General features: G+C 34.8%; 1 protein-coding gene across 10 annotated transcripts in view; it reads right to left on the bottom strand.

Moving 5' to 3' along the window:
* Window positions 1-555: 555 nt before the first annotated feature.
* The window catches only part of KCNC2 (potassium voltage-gated channel subfamily C member 2), a 168,915-nt gene continuing 145,230 nt past the window's right edge, over window positions 556-24,240 (bottom strand). Inside the window, exons 3-6 of one of the 10 annotated variants that reach the window (XM_012751005.2) lie at window positions 10,994-11,918; window positions 10,491-10,594; window positions 8,782-8,946; window positions 556-4,299 (exon numbers count right to left, since the gene is read on the bottom strand). In XM_012751005.2, coding sequence (XP_012606459.2) covers window positions 8,827-8,946; window positions 10,491-10,594; window positions 10,994-11,918 — 1,149 coding nt within the window. In that variant the 3' untranslated portion in view covers window positions 556-4,299; window positions 8,782-8,826. The other 9 variants (XM_012751003.2, XM_012751007.2, XM_012750995.2 and 6 more) reach the window with 9 other exon arrangements.

Genomic DNA, 24,240 nt, shown 5'->3' with positions numbered 1-24,240 from the left:
TGCTGCTGAAAGGGAGGTCTGCTACCTAAAGCTGAGACAGAAGCCGTCTTTATGATAGGGCATTACAAGAGGCCTTGTAAATATTTAAACCATGGCAAAGAAACTATGGCAAAGAAAGAAACTATGGCAAAGAAGATTTATCTGTAACAAAAATGTAAATGAATAGCTCTACCTCTCTGAATTTTAACTTTATCACAAGTAAAATGAAAACAAAATTATTTGCCTCCAGAATTGTACTAATGATTAAATTGGAAAATAATAAGTGAAAATTTAGTATTAAGCATAAATACTTTATAACTATCAGATTCCATGATAATTAATAATTTCACAATCACAACTATGAGAGAAAGATAGGCAGGCAAAGCAAGAGGAAGCAAAGGAAGAGGAAAACATTGGCTACATGCCTAGGACTTGAAAGTAAAGCTATGTACGTTTTAAGGTCCTTTCATCCCAAATTCTTTATTATGTATGAGTATCTGGTGTGGTACCATAAAGCATAAAAGTGGTAAAGTCTGTGGAAAATTGCAACACATACAAAAAAAAAAAGAGCCAAGAAAAGATTACAAATAATTTAATCAGATAGGATTCAAATTTATCCCCAGCTCATTTGCCTTTTATTCTGCATTTCAGTTGTTACATTTCCATCGGTATCAGCAAGGTTGTGCATGCACCTTGAAATGTTCACAAAAGGTCCACGATACAGGGGTTCATAATTGGGTTATACGTTATATTCAGAATCCCAGGGGAACTAATAGATTCTGGAAATATTGATTAAGCAGGATGAAAAATTCTTATATAGTTTCAACTACAACAGTTTTAAAGACAAAGTACAAGCTTCATTTGACACAAAACTCACAAAAAAAGTACTTGATTGAAGAATATCTCTTTTATGCAAAATATACACTTTAGGATATAATTTCATTAATATTCTACTATATACTGACATTGCTACTTGATAATTTAATAAAAAAATACTCTCATTGCCAGAATTTTATTTTTTGTAATATTTATAATTGAGGTAATAATGACAAAAGACTTAAACTATGAATAGTGTTGGCGAGTTTCATTTAAGCCATAACAATTTCTCAAAACTAAACAAATATGTGACTAAAAATAGGTCAGTTTTGATAAATAGGAAAAATTTCACAACATAATTGACAAGCTGATAACATAAGTGATTTATAAGAAAATGATACAGTGTTCATAGATCCAACCAACAAAATAGAAATAAGGAAAATTAAGACAGGCCTATACTACATCAGTATTACTGCCTTATATAATTCACAGCACAACCTACTGTGGGCCCATGAAGAGTAATATAAAGAAGTTATGGGCCTTACTTGAAGCTTCAGAGATGTTGATCATGAATTTGGCTTTCATTGATGTGAGATGGCCAAAGCTGTTGACCCATGCACACGCGTTGGTATTTACAGTTGTTTCATGGACGCTGGCCAGTCTACAAGCAGACTGCTCATATGGGGAGCACCAGATGAGTTCCAGCTGCAGTTCTGTTTTAAGCTTTAAATGCCTCGTGAGGATGCAGGGATCTCTTCCAAATGCAACCTGGTCACATCAGGGCACATTCAGCAGCAGAAGTCTGTTTCCAGTACAGTCCTTGGTATGGCTAAATTCCACTGTCCCTTTTTCAGCAGCCAAAAATCCATGATAAATTCTGTACAACACTGTAGTCAATAACAGCAGCACCAGACAGCATATTAATTCCTTTACCATAAATTCCTGTGTAATTATAATGTTCTATGTGTGGTGTTGTCAAAAGGATCATTGTGTCTCTAAATATCTGGTATTTATGTCTGGGTAAATACATTGCTGTACAAGATCTCTGACATGCAGGTCATGCTCTAGGACTTGGAGATATAGATTAACACATGTTTTGTGGCCAATAATAAAAGTGACAATTGTCTCCCTGACAAAAAATAAACATGAGAATTAGGAATTAATCAACAGTCTCAAGAACCCTGAATGTCTTAGAAATACTGTTTACCCCTCCATTTATATTATGGCATTTTTCTTCCCTCCCATGCCCAATACACCAAACACACTGTTGCTATTGCACTCACAGGGATGCATAAATAGACTTTCTTCCACTCAGACTGAATAAGACTCCCTAGGGATTTTTGTTGGAGTGTAGTAATGAATGCTGGTTGCTAGGTAGTAAAAACTGACACTGCAGCAGGCAACCAAGTGCAATGGTAAAATTGCTGCTTAAATCCTGCTTATCAAAAAGATTCACAGTGCCGATTAACTTAGGTAGTCTACAGGGCATCATTAATTTATACACAAAGCAGAGAGGCTGTTCCAAATAGCAAAGAAGGCAGGAGGCGGGAACTGGGGGGGGGGGAGGGCAGTACTAAAATCATGAACACCTTATCAAGGCATTTCTGTGCTTCATGGAGACAGATGGCATATACAGTTAAGACAGGGAGCTAAGACAGACAGACAGGAACAACATACAGGACAAAGCACCTGATTAAACACTGCCTGAAAATCTAATTAATCCTTTGATTCAGAAATTTAAGGCTAGTCAAAAAGCCTCCTGTGTGAACGCCAATGACCTTTGATGTTTGCACAAAAAATAATAAATAAAAATAAAGGAAGGGCGTAAAAAAGACACGAGAGCTTTGAGTGATATTTGGCACTCTGCCTTTGAAAATGATGACAAATCCTGAGGTGTAAAAAAAAAAAAAAAAAAATGACTGTAGTACCAAGCAGCAATTCCTGGCTAAACAATGCAAGCCTGGCTGGCAGTTACCTTTCTCTCATGTTTTGTGCCTTCCCCAAGTCATTAAGTAACAGATCTGGCCTCTGCTTGCGTGTAACCAGTAATGACAACCTCTTTGCAGTTATCTGTGTGCAAACAACCAGAGACATTCAGAACTCCAATACAGCATTTTTAAAGAAAAGTAAATCAATCAAGAAATTAAACTATTTAAAGCAAATATTTCTTTCAAAGAATAAAGAAAAAAATATCAAGGAGAAACTCGCCCTCCCTGCCCCACAAGTCAACATGCAGAACAGTAGACCAGTGCTTTCATGTCAGCAGGATGGTTCGATGCAAGTACACATATCCTGAGCTATCCACAGTCCCCGAACTTGGCAACATTGCTTTCAGGTGATAGAGACAAGATGGCCCATGCAAATGAGCTGACCAAAGTCAGGTTGTGTGCAATCAAGATAGGATCCCAAATATCTTCAGAATGGTTTAGAGTCACAAAAAATGAAGTTCCAATGAAGTGGTTGGCATTTGGAAGCACACTGTTTTAAATATATCTCCCTGAAGATATGTTTTATGTATTAGTGTACTGGCCAATATCTGACACTATCTGTCATTTTATTGCAAAAGGAGATCGGGGAAATTAATATAGAGAATTGGTAGCACTACTTTAGATAATCTTTAAAGCCTGGATAAGATTCATTAGCTACCCAAGTGGCATTTCTGACTTCAAATAGTAGTATCATGCAAGATTTATACTGTATTAATGAAGCCTGAAGTAACTCTACGTTTAATTATTTCCATTATGGGGTAAACAGTACTTGAATTAATACAATTTAGCCGACTGGTGCAGTTTGGTTTACAAGATAGATGGGATGGGAGATCGAGAGCGCCTCAGAGGACAAGGAGAGTTGTAGGGTGATGTTACTGGAGAGAGCCTCAGAGCATTGCCTGCCAAGCCCGCTATGTTGTTTAAGCTTCGGGATTTTTCATATCCTTTTATGAAAAAATGCACAGACATCAGTTGAATTCAACCAGAAAATAGACACAGACAAACAATACCATGCAGGGTAATCAAAAGTGATATTTTCATACTCAAAGTTAAGAATTTGTTTACAAAGAATTCAATATTGAAACAATTTATAACTCTAAAAAAATGCTCACTGTAGTTGTCATTCTCAAAAGATTAAACAGGCTATCACAAATTACAGTTATAATACTTCAAAATCTATTATTTCCCAGATTATAGTATTGATATAATTTTGGCATATATTACACTAGAACTCTTTTAAGAATTAGGCAAAGCAACTTAAGTAAGATATAAGGTTGACTAATATTTTTAAATTTCATATTGTGTTCCTGAAAAAAAGAAAAATAAGTGAGCAATTTTTCTTTTTTCATTTTTTATTATTTACTAAGCTAATAAGGCATGCTCAAGTTTATGTGGACATCTCTTTTTCCAGCATATTTAATCTTCCAGCTTTTTAGTGTTAAAAGGATGACTCTTAAATAATGGCATTTGATACCATTATCCAGGTGATGTAGGATGGAATGCCCATTTCTAATCCCTTCAATAAAAAAGTAAAGAAAAAAAGAAAATGAATGAAATATAAATTGAGTCATAAATTTCAGTGAAATAAAGTTTGAATTTGATTACATGATATTTTCACCTGAATTTCTCCCCCCATCCCCTCACCCAGAAATTAAGAACAATTTGATCGTAATTCATTTTTTCTTCCTATTATCTTCATTCTGATATTTTGTTAATAATAGGCATGAATTTATAGAATAAAAGATCCTCTCACAAACTTTAGCCCAGTGGTTTTCCCTAGCTACTCAACAATACCCCATCAAGGTCACCTTTGGAAGAATTCATATAATATAGAATGTTTTATTACAAAATTTTAGAGGCAGTTAAATGAGGTGGGGAGCACCCAGTGTAAAGTTGGAAGTGAAAAGTCTTAAATTAGGGCAACTATATTGACTAAAAATGTAGTCATTCTACAAAGCTTTGGAAATGAATGTTCTGACAGCTCTGTTGAGCTGTTATAGAACAGGAAAATGAAATTCTCTTTGGGAAACCAAACTTAAGCAAATAGATACAATTTTAGTGGATTTGTCTCCATTAGACTGTGCAGCACACCCCTTGGGTCCTAACTAGCTCCCAGTATGCTTAATGATTGTGTAAGAAAAAAACAATGGGCCCTTTGTTTTTCCTCATATTCCTTCCAGCTACTTCTTTCTTTAATTTTATCTTTTCACAGAATTTCCAGGGAAGAAGCCATGGCTACTTCTCCTCCTTTCACAGGAAGGAGATAAGTGATTTATCTGATTATTTGATTTATGAGTGGCCAAGACAGATATGGATATGGATTACAATAATAGCTCTATTATGGGGTAAAGCTGGACTGAACAGAAAAGGAAAATAATGAATCCCACCCTTCCCAACATGTGCACATGTTAACTTTCAGCAGATTAGATGTCTTCTTTGCAATTTCGTAGATGAAAATTTATGCCCTCTATTAACTATGGTAAACTTATCTAGGAAATAATCTTTGCTAATTAAAGAATTATCTGCCATTTTTTTATTAGCATTCTGACATATACAACATGGGAGGTGGTATATATTTCATTCTATGCTGGTGGGTGATGGAATAGCTAATGGGAGGATATCTTAAATAATTTTAAAAATTGCAAGTAATTTATTCCTACATAGAAACCTTCATGTGCCTGGAGGGTTAGTTATTTACTGCTCTTCTGTAAAGTAACTAAAAATATAACTTTGGGAATTATAGAAAAAATAATTTATCCTATGCATTATAAGTCAACTGGGTAACCTAAAAATGTAAAATAGACTATAAATATTGATTCATTTTTATTAAAGACAAATTGGTGAATATGCATGAACCAAAAGGGCTGTTAATACCTATAAATCATTGTAAAAATATACATATTTGTCCCCACAATCTCCAGGCTCCCTACAGCACCTCCTGAAAGATAAAAATCTGTTTGACAGTTTTATATTATTCATACCAGTAATATGTGACTCCTGGTTCCCATCTAAATGTTATTTTTCTGAATTATAGTTTTTAACCTAAATATTATCTATTCTGCTTATATGTCCTCTATTTTTTAAATAACTATAATTTCAGTGTCCATTTGAAAAGGCTTCCTGTCTAATTTAGTAACAAGTATTTAATTAATAAAAATATATGGTATCCACATATATTTTTTTCTTTATTCTATATATTTATTTCTGATTAGAAAATTTGAAAAATATTTTGATTAGGCTTTACTGGAATGACTGAAAATATAATTAATGAAAATAAACAATAATGAACTGAGTATGAACTAACAAATGCATATCATTCAATTTATACAGTTCAAGAGCATGTGCTTATTTGGAGCAATATTGAAACTGCCTATCCATGTGCTTATTCATGACTGCATAATATGCTTTCCCCAAAACTAGTGCATAAATAAAAACATAGGCTCTAAGTATTGGGAGTTCACTGGAATTCTTACAGTTTTCTTTATGTATGCCCAAATATATTCATATATTTAGGTAGAAAAAGGATTCACTGGAAATCCAATCATTTCTTTTCATTTATATAGGGAAGAATTTTTAGAGTATTAAAATCAAATCAGTAGAGAAACCAACTTGAAAGGTAAATGAAAATATTATATTTTCATTTACAAAATGAAATAAATGTTTGAGTAGAAGATATAGGAGAAATCTATAACCTACAGAAAAGGTAACCAGAGAAGCAATGAATGAATTTGTGGTAGATATGACAAAATAACACACTGAAAAGATTAAGTGAAGTTAGCCAGAAATTTTACTAGACCTAGGAGAAAAAACACAGCCATAAACGAAGTAAGCAAGAATGAAAAAGAGTTGATTATGGTAAGAAATGACAAAGAATAAAAAGCTCATGGATAAACTTTCAAAGACATTCTCATTGATAAAGAGAATTTGTGTTTGTGAAATAAGATTGCATGTATAATTTTTCCATGCAAACTAAATATCTTATTAATTGCTTTGCTCATAAAACTTTTCAATTTTACAGTAAAATTTTATATTTACATAGTGCCTTATAATTGACAAAGCCTTTTCTTATCTGTGATATCCTTTGATAGTTTAAAATTCAAAATATTGTCTAACATGGAATAAAACAAATTCTAGTGAGGTCCTTAAACATGTAATCTTGGTATAAATATTGCATGTGATACTTTATTAGATGATGCACAAAAATCTATGTAAATTTAACAACATATACATATAAATATATACATGTGTACATGTATATACATATATAGTAATATATGCAATGCACTTAGAACAGCATGTTTTATATAAGATATTAATTAAATATTATCATTGTTTAATGTATGCACATATATTTTACTCAAGTTCTATGACAGGGTATTAACTATCTTCATAAAATATTTAAAATTTTTCTACCACATATTTAAATGTAAAATAGTAAACAATCAAATAATCCTATTCAATGATTGGTATACATTTTGGTGCCTGAAATAGATGCAGACAATGGAAGTGATTGGAATGGAGAAGTATTTAAAATATTACTCATTGAAGGAACAAAAGGAGAGTCTTTTGTCTTCTCTTTTGAGTCTCAAAGGCATAGAGGCAGAGAAGGGCAATCTAAAGTGACCAGAAGAAATGAAAGAGAAGCACAACATGGGTAATGAGATATTTCAAAGAAAGAGGGTATCACAAAATAAATATTTTAGACTTAAAATGGTGAAGAATTCAATAGGGAGAAACTGAAATGAATAACAAATAAACACAGTATTTTTAAAATGCAGTTGTGCTAATATGAAAGTTTTGGAGTGGATTTTCATGCAAATTTAGCCAACTACCATAAGAAATCATTATAGTTCTTTCCATCTTCTGTCAATAAACAGAAAAATAACTATGGTGATAAAGCAGCTAGAATTGTAAAAGTAGGAGATAATCAAAGAGCACAGCAGCATTTTGACAAAAGTGGGTTACACTTATCACAAGACTCTTCTTAAGGAGAGGGAAAAGGTTCCAAATGTCCTAAGGTTTGTAAAATTTACCACAAAAAAACAAAAGCATCTAGGGAATAGCCATAGAGAGTGGTATAATTGAGGAAAGGGGAACCATGTGATGAAGTGGGACTTCAGTATTCTACTTTACTTTTTAACAAAGATGCCTGTCCCCAAAATGTTATCCATTCAACAAATATTTATTCTCTTCTATGCATCAGGCATAGTTCAATGTCTATTGAACATTGTAATAAACTCTAAAGTATTATTATTGTTCCTGAAGAGAAATTCTATAAGCACATTTCATAAGAATATAATCACCTTTCAGTTAGACACACTGTTTTATGTGCTGAGGATCCAGTATCTTTGCAACCTTGAGACACTCAGGTAAACAACTAGCAAAAACTGCCCATGTACTGGATAAGAAACTTAACTGGAGTGTGCTTTGGAATGTGCTTAGAGTGTGTTAAAGTATTTTTTTTTAAAAAGCTTTATAATTGTTTTATAACCATCAGTTACTCATCAAATATATGCGTAGAGCCAATTAGTGAGTTTTATTTGTTGTAGTGAAAAAGATAACTTTTAAAGACTGCTGAGTAAATTATATTAAAATAATTGGATGAGTGATTTAACATTTACATATTCCATTCCAATTTTGCCCATGGAAGGAAGGAAGGAAGGAAGGAAGGAAGGAAGGAAGGAAGGAAGGAAGGAAGGGAGGGAGGGAGGGAGGGAGGGAGGGAGGGAGGGAGGGAGGGAGGGAGGGAGGGAGGGAGGGAGGGAGGGAGGAGAGAGACAGAAAAAAAAAGAAAGAAGGATGAAATGCCTTTCAGATATGGTAATTGCTGTGATGTATTTTAAAATGTTTCTAAGGAGAGAAGATGTGATGGAGAGACGAAAAGAGCACTGCATGCAGTCTTTCTAGAAAATAATGAATACACATTTAACATTACTCCATATAGTTCCAGAACTTAGAATTAAGTCACCTGTTACAATCTGAGTAAATGCATGCCTACCTTTCCTGATCCCTCCATCAGAAGCACACGTGTAATCACCTGTCGTCAGTAGGAAACATGTTTCCCCTCTTCTGTTTTTGTCTCTGGTACTAGAGCGTCTGATGGGGAGCCTTTCTGGGGGTGATAATGGCGGCTCACTTCCTGTACTGTCGTCACCTGATAACACTGGTCACAGCACCATGCCCATTGACAGACAGTGATGGATGAGGAAATGAGACAGTACAAAGAGTTTACACGGAATGCCCGTAGTCCAGTCACTCGATATACAAAACACAAGAATCACATCACAATAAGAAAAAGAATTTTCATCACTCTGCACAAAAAATTACACGGGGTAAAATGAAAAATGTATTGAAAAAGGAGAGGAATGTTCTTTGGGAAATTTTAATTTCTTTTTGGATTTTATCTAGTAGGAAATTGGCTTTCACACAAATTCAGAATAAGTGTGATAATGAAGTACGATATAAATTATTATCTTACAGTCTTTGGCATGTTATCCAGATACTCTGAATAGGAATCTTTAAAAGTGGAGCCTAGTTAAGGAAAAAATTCTTATGTAAATATTTGTTTTTGTAGTTCTTTAAGAAATATGCTTTTATTATTTTCCGAAAGCACTTTTTTCCAAAAACCTTAATAAAAATAATTCCAAAGAACATAGACTTCTGGCCAGTTACTCTATTTTGGAGTGGCAAAGTATTTTTGAGCATACAATGGAACAAGGTCAACTTCTCCAAATGCCCTTGAAATAACTATCTGTTTACTTTTGTATCCCTGCCAAAGACTTTCACATCCTATTAGCCTAGATACTAGCTTGTTATTACAATGTTTACCCTGGATGAGAGTGTGTCCTCTTTTTCTATGTCCTTCTTAAGGGCTCTGAATAGATAATGTTGAGAACAGTCTGAAAGCAGCAACACCAAGCAAACTCTAACTTTCATAAAGACATTCTTAATAGTTTTTATATATATATAGACAGAATTTGCAGAGCAATCTACAAAACGAACATAAGGATGATGAATAAAACTTATAAACAGTAGTTCAACTCCAGCCACATTTTTTTCCCTCCATTTACCTCATAAAAACTTCTGGAAGCTAAGGAGGGACCTATGAAAATGGCACCTGCCTCTTTTGTTTGTTTGTTTTATTAATTGGTGTTATTTTGTTATTTATAAATTACATAAAATTATTCACATAGGATAATCATAAGCCATTTTTCTATAAAAAAGATGAAATATACCTAAATTACAGGGAATCCATATACCTCAAATTTAAAAGCTAATTAAATTATTAATCAACAAAATATATCATTCATACCAGATGTAGTAGACTAGAGATGATACTACTGACTATCACTATGGCAAATCAAATATAAACTTATAGTCAATCAATTCTAGATTACCTATGTCAATGGAAGGGAGCAGGGGTTCAGCTAATTTCAAGTAATCAATCATTCAAAATTGGGTTCTGGGAGGGAACATAGTGCTTAAAATGAAAATCCACAAAGAAATTCCACTTTGCCATTGAGTAGCCAAAGCAGATCATCTATCCCCTAAATAATGATGAGTTGATTATATTACAGGGCATCTTGCCTCACCAAAGTGGTTATATTGAGTTATTCTACCTAATTAAATACAATGAAAATTTAATCAATCCTCCAGAATATTACTAGGGAAGAACTTTGTTATCAAAGGGGTTATTGTCCATATCACCTGTTTGGTGTTTAGGCCTTTGAAATGTAAGCATCCATTCTTCTTAAATAACTGCTTCTTGTGAATTAGGTTGAGATGCATGGCACCATGATGCAGAGGTAAAACTGAGACAAACACACCAAGCCAAACGATATGGAGATCAACATTTTGGAGATGAAGGATGGAAAATGGCCAATATCATACCATCACATCGTGCAGGGGAACAAAGAAACATTGGCACAAAAGCAACAAACAGGCAAAAGAAAATATTGGCACCATCAGCAAAGGGCATTCCCACTAAAGCAGGAAAACTCTATAGACCAGCTATGCATACTTCTATTTGAGGTTCATTTAGAAATGCTACAATCTAGCTATCTATACGTCTGACACATACACACACTTTGTGAAGGGGTAGGACTGAAAACTCTTGAATATTTGCAGCAAATGAGAATGGCTGCCTTCTGTCTAAGGAACATACTGGTCTATAAAGCATTTAATAACATGCATTTGAAATAGTGCCTTACCTGATCTGTTATGTTCCAGAAGTCGATTGTCTTTGCCCAGACACGTGTCACTCTGTGTACTATTGCAGGCCATATTTAATTCTGTCTTGCAAAAGGTAGGAGAGCTTGCCTGAGGGGCAGGAGGGATGTGCTTCTTTCTTTTTCTTGGAAGTTTCTGCTTCGCCATTGCCAAGGAGTAGTACATTCCAAAATTGTTGACAATGACAGGCACTGGCATGGCTATTGTCAGCACTCCAGCCAGAGCACACAGGGCTCCCACCAGCATCCCTGACCATGTTTGGGGGTACATATCCCCATAACCTAGGGTCGTCATGGTCACCACAGCCCACCAGAACCCAATGGGAATGTTTTTGAACTGTGTGTGCTCACTAGCCGATGGGTCGTTAGGTTGAGCTCCTACTCTCTCGGCATAGTAGATCATGGTAGCAAATATCAAAACTCCTAGAGCCAGGAAGATTATCAGCAGCAAAAATTCATTAGTACTAGCTCGAAGAGTGTGTCCAAGCACCCTCAGACCTACAAAGTGGCGGGTGAGCTTGAAGATTCTCAGGATCCTCACAAACCTTACCACCCTGAGGAAGCCAAGTACATCTTTAGCAGCTTTGGATGACAGCCCACTGAGTCCCACCTCTAAGTAGAAGGGTAGGATGGCCACAAAGTCAATGATATTCAAAAGATTTTTGATGAATTCAAGTTTATTGGGTGAAAAAACAATACGGACTAAAAATTCAAAAGTAAACCACACCACACACACTCCTTCTACATATGTCAAGGCAGGATCTGTTTCGATTTCATACTGGAGAACACTTGTGCCATTGACGACTGGTTCTGTCTTGTTTTTAACGATATTGAAAGCTTCATGTGTCTCCAGGCAAAAAGTTGTGATTGAAACCAGGATGAAGAATAAAGAAGCAAAAGCAATAAACTGTAGAAGAAAAAGAAATAAAAAAAAGAAAAACAGAGTGATCTGAATCATAATATATACTTTGAATCAAATCTAAGAGCATCAATCCCTGTAAATGAAAAAGAATAACAGTGTATTTACAGATTTCGCTTGGGATGTTACCTAAGTAAAATAAGAAATGTGTTTGTAACATTAATTAGAGCAAACATGTAACACGTTCTGTTTTCAGCTTATAAAGACAGAAGGTTTTACTTTAATGTATAATTTCTTGAGTCTCTTGTGTAAGAAAATGTAACCTGTTAAGAGAGCATAAAAATTACTACAACAGAAAAATGAGAGGACAACAGATCAAAAAATAAAAAAATAAAAAAGAAATTAGGCAACTGTTTATGAGCTTAGAAATATTGTATCAAGTTTTATACTGATAAATATAAAGTGTATGACACACTGATAGAAATCTGGAAGCCACCCAAATTTAACTGTAAGTTTCTATCTGTAAATAAAATGTTCTGAATAGCATTAGGTAGGGGTATGGAAAAAAAAGTCTTTATAGTACATGCTAACATTTAAATTATGTCAATTTAAGGTGGAAACTTTTCCAAAAGGGAACAGCTAGGGAGAAAATGAGTAAATAAGACTAAGAGGGAAAAAGCTATGTCATTTTCATGGCTTTGACTTACTTGCATGCATATCTTCCAACTGCCCTAGGTTTTGGCACTATGATCTGACCATTACCTTGCCCAGACATATTATGATATATTAGCACTTTTTTTCATTCAGTTTTCCCTTTGTACAGATAAATAGGCAATTCTTTTTTAATCAATTAGTTGTAACACTTAGTGTCACTAAGACCCTAAATATACATTAAAAGCTGACATCATTTAGAGGAAGAGTCAATTATCATTGATTCATAAATTACTTCTTAATGTAACCCTAATTTTATCTGTAGATTTGGGAGTCACGTTTGCTTCTGATTCCACCTAAAGTCTTTTGTCATTAGGACCCTGCTGATATGTACCTACTGACTCCTCCCACCCACTACCAACTACACTCCCCACCAGCCCCACCTGACTCTCCAGCATTTCAGGTTAAATGTTAAAAGTTTTAGTGTGAACAAATTATTATCTATTAGACAGTTAAAGATCATAAGGCACTTAAATTGCAATTTTATTTTATATTTTTAAGGTTTTTTTTAGCTAAGTTTGCAGTCTTGAATTCTCTCCAGCTATGTTCATATAGTGAATTCAGTGGGACTTTGCAATATTTTGCTCTTTTAAAATCAGTCCTAGCTTGCCTGCCCGCCTCTATAAAATAGAAACAGTTTTCTAGTACACTTTGATGGTTGTCAATAAAAAACAGTGGAACTCTTTCCAATCAGATATTTTCCTACCTTTCATTCATTCATTCTTCAACAAATATGCATTAAATTCCTCTCTATGCCAGGCCATAAGCTAGGTTCTTAATTTAACAGCACTTAACGAAACATGCTTCCTGCCTTTGAGAAAATCACACTATACTAGGGATACAGACATAAAATAATTAATCATACAAAAATTATATAATTGTGTTAAATGCAGCAAAGGAAAAAATATAAGATACTTTGAAAAAATTTTTACAAAAGGAAAAAGGACTGTATTTAGAACAAGAGGTCATAGAAACATCTGACAAAATGTCAATAGACTGAAATTTGAAGGATGATTATAGGTTAACCTGGTGAAAAAGAGAGACTTGTGTACCACACAAGCTTTAACAAAAAATTATGGGCTTTATAAAAATCTCACTTTCTCAACTGATACCTTGACTATAAACCCCCAAACAGCAGCAGGTTTTCCGAATCTCGCTATGTGGCACAAATTGTGTTGGATAAAACCAAATTTAGAATGGAGACTCTACCTTTTAAAATGTTAATCCCATTTTCTAAGGAAATTTTAATCAACCAAAATATTACCTGGGTTTAAAAATGAGGTTATCAGGTAACTGTAGAATATCTGGCAGTGCTTCTTTGAATTTCCCATCCTGTTGGGCAACCTGTAGAATTCACTTATCTTAAATAATTTTACCACTCCAATTGTTTGAGATGGCAAGAAAATAGAAACTCAATATTAAAGCGGTTTTTACTTTAAAGCACTATGCAAATATTAGAAATCATTATATATATTAATATATTTAGTATATTTTCAAAAAATATAATTAACACTTCAATAAAAACTACCAGAACCTGATGTTTATATTCACTAAATGAGTTGTTATATTATCAGGAAAAGGTCAGCAGTGTCTTAAGACACTCTACTTGGTGGCTCACGTCTGTAATCCTAGCACTTTGGGAGGCTCGAGGTCAGGAGTTCGAAATCAGCCTGAGCAAGAACGATACCCCGTCTCTACTATAAATAGAAAGAAATTAATTGGCCAACTAATATATATAGAAAAAATTAGCCGGGCATGGTGGCCCATGCCTATAGTCCCAGCTCCTCCGGAGGCTGAGGCAGCAGGATTGCCTGAGCCCAGAGTTTGAGGTTGCTGTGAGCTAGGCTGACGCCACGGCACTCACTCTAACCTGGGCAACAAAGTGAGACTCTGTCTCAAAAAAAAAAAAAGACACGCTACTTGGTGGTTGTAATATAAGTAACTTGAATCATCGTGTATTTGGAAACCATTTAAATTACTAGAAGAGGTGTGTGGTATAAAGATCACATTTGTTATAATATACCTGGAGAGCTTATACAAATGTGAATTTCTAATCTGCACATGAGATATCAGACACAGCCTCTCTTGTGTGAGAAGAGGGAATCTGCATTTAACAAGCTTCCTAGGTGATTGTTATGCATACTAAAGTTGAAAAACCATGATTCCAGTGTGTTTTTCAACAAATTGATAATATTCTCAGGTTATCCAATGAATTGGAACATATTTCAAGTTACAAACATTCATAGACCCTCTAAAGAATTTTCCTAAAGGTTTAGTAATAATATAATCATTCACTACCTCCTAAGTAATGGAAAGTGTGTGTGTGTTTTTCTATGTGTGTATGTTTATGTGTATTTTGACATAATTCTGGCTTCTACACAAATATCCATGAGTAAATGAAGCATCTGAACAGCCTGTAAGTACACTTAATCCTTGGACACAAAACTTTGGAAACCAAAAGTTACCCTCATCTGTTCATATAAGTCATTTGGTACTTGGATTTATCAATATTTTTATTAGCATTATTTAAAGAAGCATGTCATGGTTTTGTATTATTTGTATTATTATTCTTTGTACTATTTGTATTATTCTTCTTTGATATTTTATACTTCTGTATATCTTTAGCTTTTAAGTACTTTGCAAATCTGCTGGAGTATATAATATTACTCTAACAGGGAAATAAAGAGAGTAAAAAAGAAAACATACTGGCATTCTGAGGAAGAGACAACATTCATCTCAGAAATAGGTAATTATTCTGCTTATAAAAACAGCTAGACAGGTAATTCTTCATTTGTAAAAGCTAAAGACACCAGGCATAATGTGGAATGAGAAGATTCTAAGAAAGAACAAAAATATGCTTGATAATAATGTGACAGAATTTGGAAGTTAGCATCTGTCAGCTGAGAGTGGGAAATTTGGAAAGAAGTTGAATTCTGAAGAGAGAGAAAACGGAAAGTTCTCTAAGAAAAAGTAGCAAAAACTCAAAGTGTGAGGTCAAGCAAATGAGAAATCCCTTCACAGGTGCAGCAGCAGAACTTTGGAATAGCAATAGAGAATATCAAATGTTATGATGATGCTTTCCCTGCTGTGCCTTCAGCAAAAGTCTATTGTATAAAATTGCTTGGTGTTGATTCTATTTTGAGTAATGAAGGTATTGGGCCAAGGAAGGGCAAAAAGAGGGGAGAAGTCAACCGTGGGAGGCAGGATACATAGCAAGTCTCAAAAACATAGAAGAGTGATAAATAAAGGTCAAAGGTAATCAGGAGAAATGTAGCCCCACATGAAAATCTTTGGAGATATTGAGAGAGTACGAAGCTTCCCATGGAATGAACAGGAACTCAGTTTATTAGCAATTTAGTTTGAATATCAAATGAATGGGTGACCCCACGAGCTGCGAAGGCCTGGAATTATCCAGAGGCAAATACATAGATTGCATTAACAAGGACTTAATGCACTTAATCTGAACTTAATTCTAAGCTCTTTGAATATAGAAAATGTTTTCTTTTGTTTCTGCCTCACTGAGTGAAGCTGAAGTGGTTAAAAACAAGGTTAGACTGAATAATATTAAGGAAAAGAAATTGAAAAGGAAAGAAATGGAAGGAAAAGGAAATTTTATTTATTTATTTTTTTCTCCTTCACCGAACTGAGACATCTTTAAGAACTGGAATGATCTTATATTCACTTCTGTAACTCCTGCTTTGTAGTACGTAGTATGGCAGGATAGATAGAAGGACAGAAGAATTCATGAATGAATAAAGAAATGAGGAAAAAATGAGATAGACTACATTCTAGTGGGAATGTAAATGATGTGAATAAAAGGGAAACAATAGAAATTAAACCATGAATAAAAAACAAACTATGGATCTTGAAGCAAAAAAAGCCAAATTTATAGCAGAAGCATTGAACTGGTCCAATGGCCTAAATGTTGGCAGTAGCAAATTCTGTTCATTTTGTTAATGGAGTTTGTATCTTAGGGAGGAATTGGGGGGGATCGCATTGCCATCTCTCTCTTTCATTCCCCCTGAGATAAAGAAGACCACAAACTTATATGGACATTAAATGAAAATAAAATTAGGCATGCTAAATAATTATTAATAAAATGTTAGAAAGCTCTCCAGACAAGGTATATCATGTTGACTGACTTCACAGAACGGATGCATTATTCATGGCAGTTTCAGAATGGAAATATCTTGTTAAAATAATGGCTTTTGAGTCTAACATGTAGCACTGTTTCTCCTTAAGCCCAGCGTCCATGCTTAGGTGTAAAGAATGCCCAGCACTTCTTTTTTCCCAATCAGTGACCATGGGGCAGAAGTGCTCAGAGTCTGGGCTGTACATGGAAAGTCTTATGTTAGTCTACCTCAATACAAATAAATAAGTAGATCTCCAGGTGTGTGTAACAGGCACAGGGAAAGTGGGAATAAGTGGATTATGTTTTTATTTTCCTCATTTCATCTTTCTTGCGAGCATTAAAATAAATGAAAGTGAGCTCTATAACTTACTCACAAATGCTAGAACTTTCAAAACTGTGGACCAGATTAAGTGTTATTTTTCTGTGCTACCCTAGCCCAGAACCACTGATATTGTAGCAATTTTTTCACACACTTTTGTTACCAGTTCCACATATCCACAGATTGCTTGAACAGAGAAACTTAAACATTCTAGTCCCAGAGCCAAGGACAGGGCTCGAGTGAAAGCGAGAAGTAGGTGCTCAGACCCTATTTTGGAATCAGTAAAAGAATAAATTGTAAAAATATGTTGATTTGGTATGCAAAAATTCCAGTGGTCTCAATGCAGAATCTTACCTTTAAAAGTCACTTTATCTTTCTATAAATTCATGATTAGAAACATCAACCTAAACTAAAGGAAGAAAAACTTGAAGAAAAACAAAACCCATTTCTATTTTGTTGATGAAAATCAGTGAGATTATTTAATACTTAAAAATGAACACTATGAGGAGACTTTTTAAATAAGTTATCTAAATATATACTAAGGGATTTCTATTTTTATAATTCCACATGAGATGTATTTAGTTTTAGTTGTATTCTAAGGAAATTATCTTTTCCAAATGGGAATGCCTCATTCCTATTATGATCATGCTACTTTTTTCTCTTAAATAATAAAATAAACAGTTGAGAAGGGAAGAATTCCAAATATTGAAGTAACAGAAGCTCATGAAGCCCCTTGATGCAAAATGTTCACTTTTAGAAATTTACTGTAGTAAAATATTTACATAAAAATATAAGGATAAAGGTAGAAGGATATTTGTACTTAAAAAATGGAAATGTCTATGAATCAATAGTATAGGGCCATAACATAGCATTCTAAAGAGTGAAGTAGCTCAACATGTAGTGATATGAATGATCTCCAAGGAATCATGTTAAACTGAAAACAAATGGCTAAGGAACAACAATATGTAGAGCCTAATCCCATGTATGACTAATAAAACAAATTAACAGAAATACTATATTCTTAGGAGAGGTTATACCTGGGTATAAGAACAGCATTGGGTGGGGGTATTGCTTATGGGGAATCCTAACATTTGCGAAGTTAAAATTTTCTAAAAAAGTTTTAATCATATATTATCAGTTTAATTTTAAACAAATTTTTTTAAAAAAGACCAAGAGAAGATTAACTTTGGATCATTCTGAATAACTATTACTTTGATTTTATTAGTCCATAGAAATTACACATTGCAAGTTTTTCATTTTTCTTCTTTCCTGCAATATCATAAAATTAGCAGATGCTCTTAATTGTGTATATATTCATGTCTCATACACTAGAGCTTTGCCATAAATAACAAGAGTGTGGTGGAGTTCACACAACTGTGGTCTCTACAGAGAAAAAAAGTGTTCTTTTATTAGTAAATCTATCCTCAAAGGTCAGCCAAATAGGGACAATTAGAGCCAGTGGCTGCTGGTTCCATGCGGAGCTGAGAATTACTTCAACTTCTTCTAAGGCTGGTAAAATCAATTTTTCTTCATCCAAATTTTACCAGTTAAAAGCAGATCTGCACATTTTACTGCATTTACGGTATTGAGTTAGATTGAACAAAGCTGATCTTTCTTCAATGAAAACACCACATGTGATTACTAAGTTCAAAAATCAGTGAAAAAGATTAAGCTTCAGATATATGTGCTTGCGTTATATGTGCATGTGTGTATAACACATGTCATAGTACATTAGATATATACATACATAAAATGTTTATATACATGGATACATATGATTATACATGTAGGTACAGATTACGTACAGACATGCGTAAATTATACAGATGGGTATAGAAATAGATATAACACAATATAACATTCATTCCTCAAATCAAGAAAATATACCCAGATGTTACTTTTGGCCAATGAGACATATGTGACCCCCTCATGAATATCTTCCACCATGTTTTCTATATACTTATGCAATATGAATATGCAATACTACCTCAACATTTTTATTTCTAGGCCACAGACTGATTTCACTGAAATTGTAATTATTTGCTTAGAGTCAAGGCCTATCAATTCACACCCAAATGTAATTTTCTGGGATACAGGCGAGGGAGGCTTCCGTGTATTATTAGTATTATCACAATGAATTACAGTGTACAGAGTTAGGCAAATAGAATTAAAAGTCATCAATTATGAACATGCAGTATCATTTTGCTTCCCTAAGTCTCATGATGAAATTTAAAGTGTTGATACAATTATCATATTTCATGAAAATAATTTTGTATTATTGTTTCATTAAATAGAAGAAAAACTCTACACTTCTCAGTCATAAGTATGATAAATGGCAATATATAGTAATTGCATGACATAAACCAGCATTGTAATTTCTAAATTCCAATTATTGAAAGCTTTCCCCAAAATGTCCACTTCTACTATATTTAATAAAAATTTATCTTGGGATGTTATGACCTACTGCACCAGCATCTAGGGGTAGAAGGTCATGTTATTAAGCCCTTCCTACCATGAGCCACAGTATATCTTTCTTGAAACCAGCAATCACTTTCTAACATTAATTATCCAATAATGCTTGTTTTTACTTAATTGAAAGTGAGGGAGGGAAACTGAGGGAGGGAAAGTGAGGGAGGGTGAAGTTGAATGTGAAGGGAGGTAGCTAGCTTACAAACACCTGTCAAAGCAATGCTCTGATTCATTTTTTTTATTATTTTATTTTTTATTACCTCATATTATGGGGGTACAGATATTGTTAGGGTTACATATCTTGCCCCTGCCCCCCCTTCCCCACCCCGCTATGCCAGAGATTCTAGCGTGTCCAGCCTCCAGGTGGTGCGCCCGGCACCCACCGTGTAAGTACATACCCTTCCCTCCTCCTCCCTTCCCCCTGCCCACCTCCCGATTACAGATTTTTTTTTTCAGACATTTTGATTACAATGTATATCTTTGCCTCTCCCTAAAAAGGGATAGAGGTAATCCCTCTCCTCCCATAATGCTTGCCATTTCTTTAAGATGTGGGTCTCCCCCTGCAACTCCCTGTCACAAATAAACAACTCACAGAGTGGGAGAAAATATTTACTCTCTACACTTCTGATAAAGGTCTAATAACAAGAATCTATCTAGAACTTAAAAGAATTAACAAGAAAAAAATCAAACAACCCCATCAAGAAATGGGCATTGGAAATGAACAGAAACTTCTCCAAAGAAGACAGAATAATAGCCTGCAAACATATAAAAAAAATGCTCAACATCTCTAATCATTAGAGAAATGCAAATCAAAACCACAATGAGATACCACCTAACCCCAGTGAAAATGGCCTGTATCAAGAAATCCCAAAACAACAAATGCTGGTGAGGATGCGGAGAGACAGGAGCACTCTTACACTGCTGGTGGGACTGCAAATTAGTGCAACCTTTGTGGAAAAGAATTTGGAGATACCTCAAACAGCTAGAAATAGAAATACCATTCGACCCAGCAATAGCATTGTTGGGCATCTACCCAAAAGAACACAAGTCTCTCTATTATAAAGATATCTGCACCTGAATGTTTATGGCAGCACAATTCACAATTGCACAGTTATGGAAACTACCCAAGTGCCCATCAATTCATGAGTGGACAACTAAAATGTGGTATATGCTCAAAATGGAATATTACTCAATCCTAAGAAACGACAGTGAGCTAGCATCGTTTATGCTATCCTGGATTAAGCTTAAGCCCATAATACAAAGCGAGACAACACAAGATCTGGAAAATGGGCTACACATCTACTTGCCATCAAATTGGTACTGACTGACTAAAACTATGGTGCCCCCAAAATGCTCTGATTCTTATTGAAAAGTCTTTTTCTTTCAGCACTATGGACCTGCAGTTAAAAGACATCCCACGTGCCACCTATGCCTGTCTAATTAGGGTAGCACCTTTGTTCGTCCAGTTCTCTGTACACCAAAGGGTGTCCATAGCCTCAGTCTCAAATACTATTGTTCTCTTTTTCTATATCTCCTTGCTCAGTAATCCTTTCTAAAAACATGTCATTGTGCCCTGGTAACCAAGTCCTACCCAGCTATTGGAGCTAGGCCCAGCCATAACTCCAATGGAACCCCATATTTACATATTTAAGCAGAGGCCTTAATACACCCTCTTCTGAAAGATCATTTATTAATGGAAGTCTGTTCTTTGTTGCTAGTCAGTCTAGGCCAGGACCTCTCCAGTCCACAGTGGCCCACCGCAGCAAGTATCACACGTGTGGGTAGACACTAGTTCACACGTGTGGGTAATAGACACTAGTTCCTTCTCTGTCTGAAGGTTTGGGGCACTTTTGCAAGTACTTGGAAATCCTCCCCAGAGGGCAGAGGCAAATTTGCTACATGCCACACAAAAAAAGGTCTGGTGTAAATTGTAATTTGGTTATGAGAAACAGAAAAACCATATTTAAAATCTGTAGGACATTGATTAATTGGCTCCATAAGAAGTACAATAGAACGACCCTCAGTGTTACTTGGCTTATCAATTCAACTACATCAACAGCTATCAAATTGTATTCTGGAGACTCCTAGTAGTCTGAGGCTTTTTCTGGGGTGATAAAGTCAAGTTTAGTTTTGTAGTAATAGTGAAATATTTTTTGCCTCTTTCACTCTTCTTGTCTCACTAGTTTAGAGTGAGGCTTTTTAGAGGCTACCTGCAGTAAAATTCAGAGAATTTATTTGTCCTAAGAATTAATTTTCATCTCATTTAATTTTATCGCCAGATTGCACAGTGGATTCTATTATCTCATTTTATAGAGAACCAAAATGAAGAATATAGACTAGGATCAAAGCCCTCTTCTTTACAACATATATTTCTTTTCTGATTGTACCTTTTTTTTTACAAGAATCTTTAACCCTACTGAACACAAAGAATTAGAAAAGAAAAACTTGAATGTTTCTATAAATAGTGGTTTATGCACATATATACATATAAACACATATGTACACACATGCTAAATTTTGGTTATCAATAATGCAAGAGCAATAAAGCCAGAAGAATGAAGTTCCTAAGCCTTTTATTCCTCATTTGTCTTCTGGATTTTTTTGTACAGGAATTTTTCAAGGTCTTCAGAAAACAAATGATATAATAACCAAATGCTGATTGTACACAAGCAAAGAGAACTAAGCAAATGAGTGCCAGGCTAAAAAATTGTGTGTCCATTATTTAGACAAAGTAAATACTCATTTTGGGACTCAAGCATCTAGAAAATTGTGCAACTTTCATGAATAGACGACTATGAGCTGAGTTTTTCTTTTCTCTTTAGATATTTCTTTCAAAAATCTCTATTTTCTAGCTAGAGAAAGAAGTGGTTGTTTTCATAGATTATTTAGCTCATTTTAGAGCTTTCAAAGCAAGGTTTACAGGACTTGCCCTTGATATAGAGACAACAGAAGGAAAGCTATTGAATATTTAATAGAGCTAGAAAATACTACATTTAATATTCTCTTGAGCTTGCACAGTGCTGACTTAGAAGGAAACCCAAAGTGCCTCTTTTTCACATGTAGGATCTTAAAAACGCAGTCAGCAAATCATCCTCTAAAATGACATTCATAACTTGAATGGCAATATTCTTAAAAATAAAACATTCTTTGAAAATATTTGCTGAAAGCTTTTGGTTAATTGGGGAAAAAAAGCACTATGAATTGTGCTTTAGGGTTTCATTCCTGTCCTAGTTTTTATCACTTTATTTCTTCTTTTAAAAACTTCAACAATTTGGCAAGAGTCAGAATTGTATCTAGGCTTGTTTTATTTTGTTCTGCTTTGTCATTTGGGAGTTTTTTTTGGGGGGAAGATAAAGAGCAAATTTTAGGAATACTAGCAAATCAGTCATCTAAGGATCTTTAACAATTTTTGCACATCCAACATGCTCTGCTGCTTTTGATTTTACATATATAAAAATTCCTTTAAACAGTATAATTTTTTTTTTTTGGAGTCAGAGTCTCACTCTGTTGCCTGGGCTCAAGTGCCATGGCATCAGCCTAGTTCACAGCAACGTCAAACTCCTGGGCTCAAGCAATCCTTCTGCCTCAGCCTCTCAAGTAGCTGGGACTCCTTTATCCTCCCCACATGAGTATTTAATTCACTTACCCATGTTGATAAGAAAATATCTTTGGGCAATTGTCATAATCTTCTAATTAGTCTCCTTGCTTCCATGCTTTTGGACATTGTGGTAGCTGTTTATTTCTGTGTAAATATTGCCCCAAATCTAAGAAGCCTTACACAACAAATATTTATGATCCTAGTTTTTGCATTGATCAGGATGGGAGATCTGGCTCAGGGCTTTACATGAAGTAGCAGTTAAGATGTTTGCCAGGTGCTATGGTCATCTGAAGGCTTAACTGGGGACAGAGGACCTGTTTCCAAGGTAAGTCACTCACAGTCTGTCGGCAGGAAAACTCATTTCCTTCTGCTTGTTGGGAGGCCTCAGTTTCTTGCCATGTGCACCTTTCCATAGGGCTCTGTATTAGTCAGGGTTCTCCAGAGAAACAGAACTATATATCTATATATAGATATAGATAGGAAGATATAGACATATAAATATAGCAGTATCTTTATATATGTAAAGATCTATGATAAAGTATGGACTTATGCAATTATAAAGGCAAAGTCCCATGATCTACCTTATACAAGCTGGAGACCCAGAAAAGCCAGTGGTGTAGTCTGAAGGCCTGAGAGGAAGAGAGCTGATGGTGTAGATTTCAGTTCACATTTGAAGGGCTCAGAACCAGCAGTACCCAGGGCAGAAGAAGACAAATGTCCCAGCTCAACAATCAGGCAAAGGGTGAATTCAACTTTCATGTGCTTTTTTGAAATGTTTCTATTCAGGCCCTCAAAGGATTAGATGATGTGCATCCACATTCTGGGAGAACATTCTGCTTTACATTGTTCACCAATTCAAATGTGAATCTGTTCTAGAACTAACCTCAGAGAAACAACCAGAAATAATATTTAACCAGACATCTGAGCATCCAGTGGTCTAGTGAAGTTGACACATAAAATTAATCATCACAGACTCCTTGATTTTCTTCACAACATTACAATAAGGCAGCTGCCCTCTGCACAGAGTAGAGGATCCAAATGAGAGATCAGGAGGAAGATGTGATGGCTTTTATGACCTAGTCTCAGAGGTTATGTTATGGCCCATCACTTTTGCCATATTCAATTTGTTAGTGACAAATCA

Source organism: Microcebus murinus, chromosome 10 (genome assembly GCF_040939455.1).
Source record: "Microcebus murinus isolate Inina chromosome 10, M.murinus_Inina_mat1.0, whole genome shotgun sequence".
Lineage (NCBI taxonomy): Eukaryota > Metazoa > Chordata > Mammalia > Primates > Cheirogaleidae > Microcebus > Microcebus murinus.
This window is presented reverse-complemented; position numbering and strand designations above follow the sequence as displayed.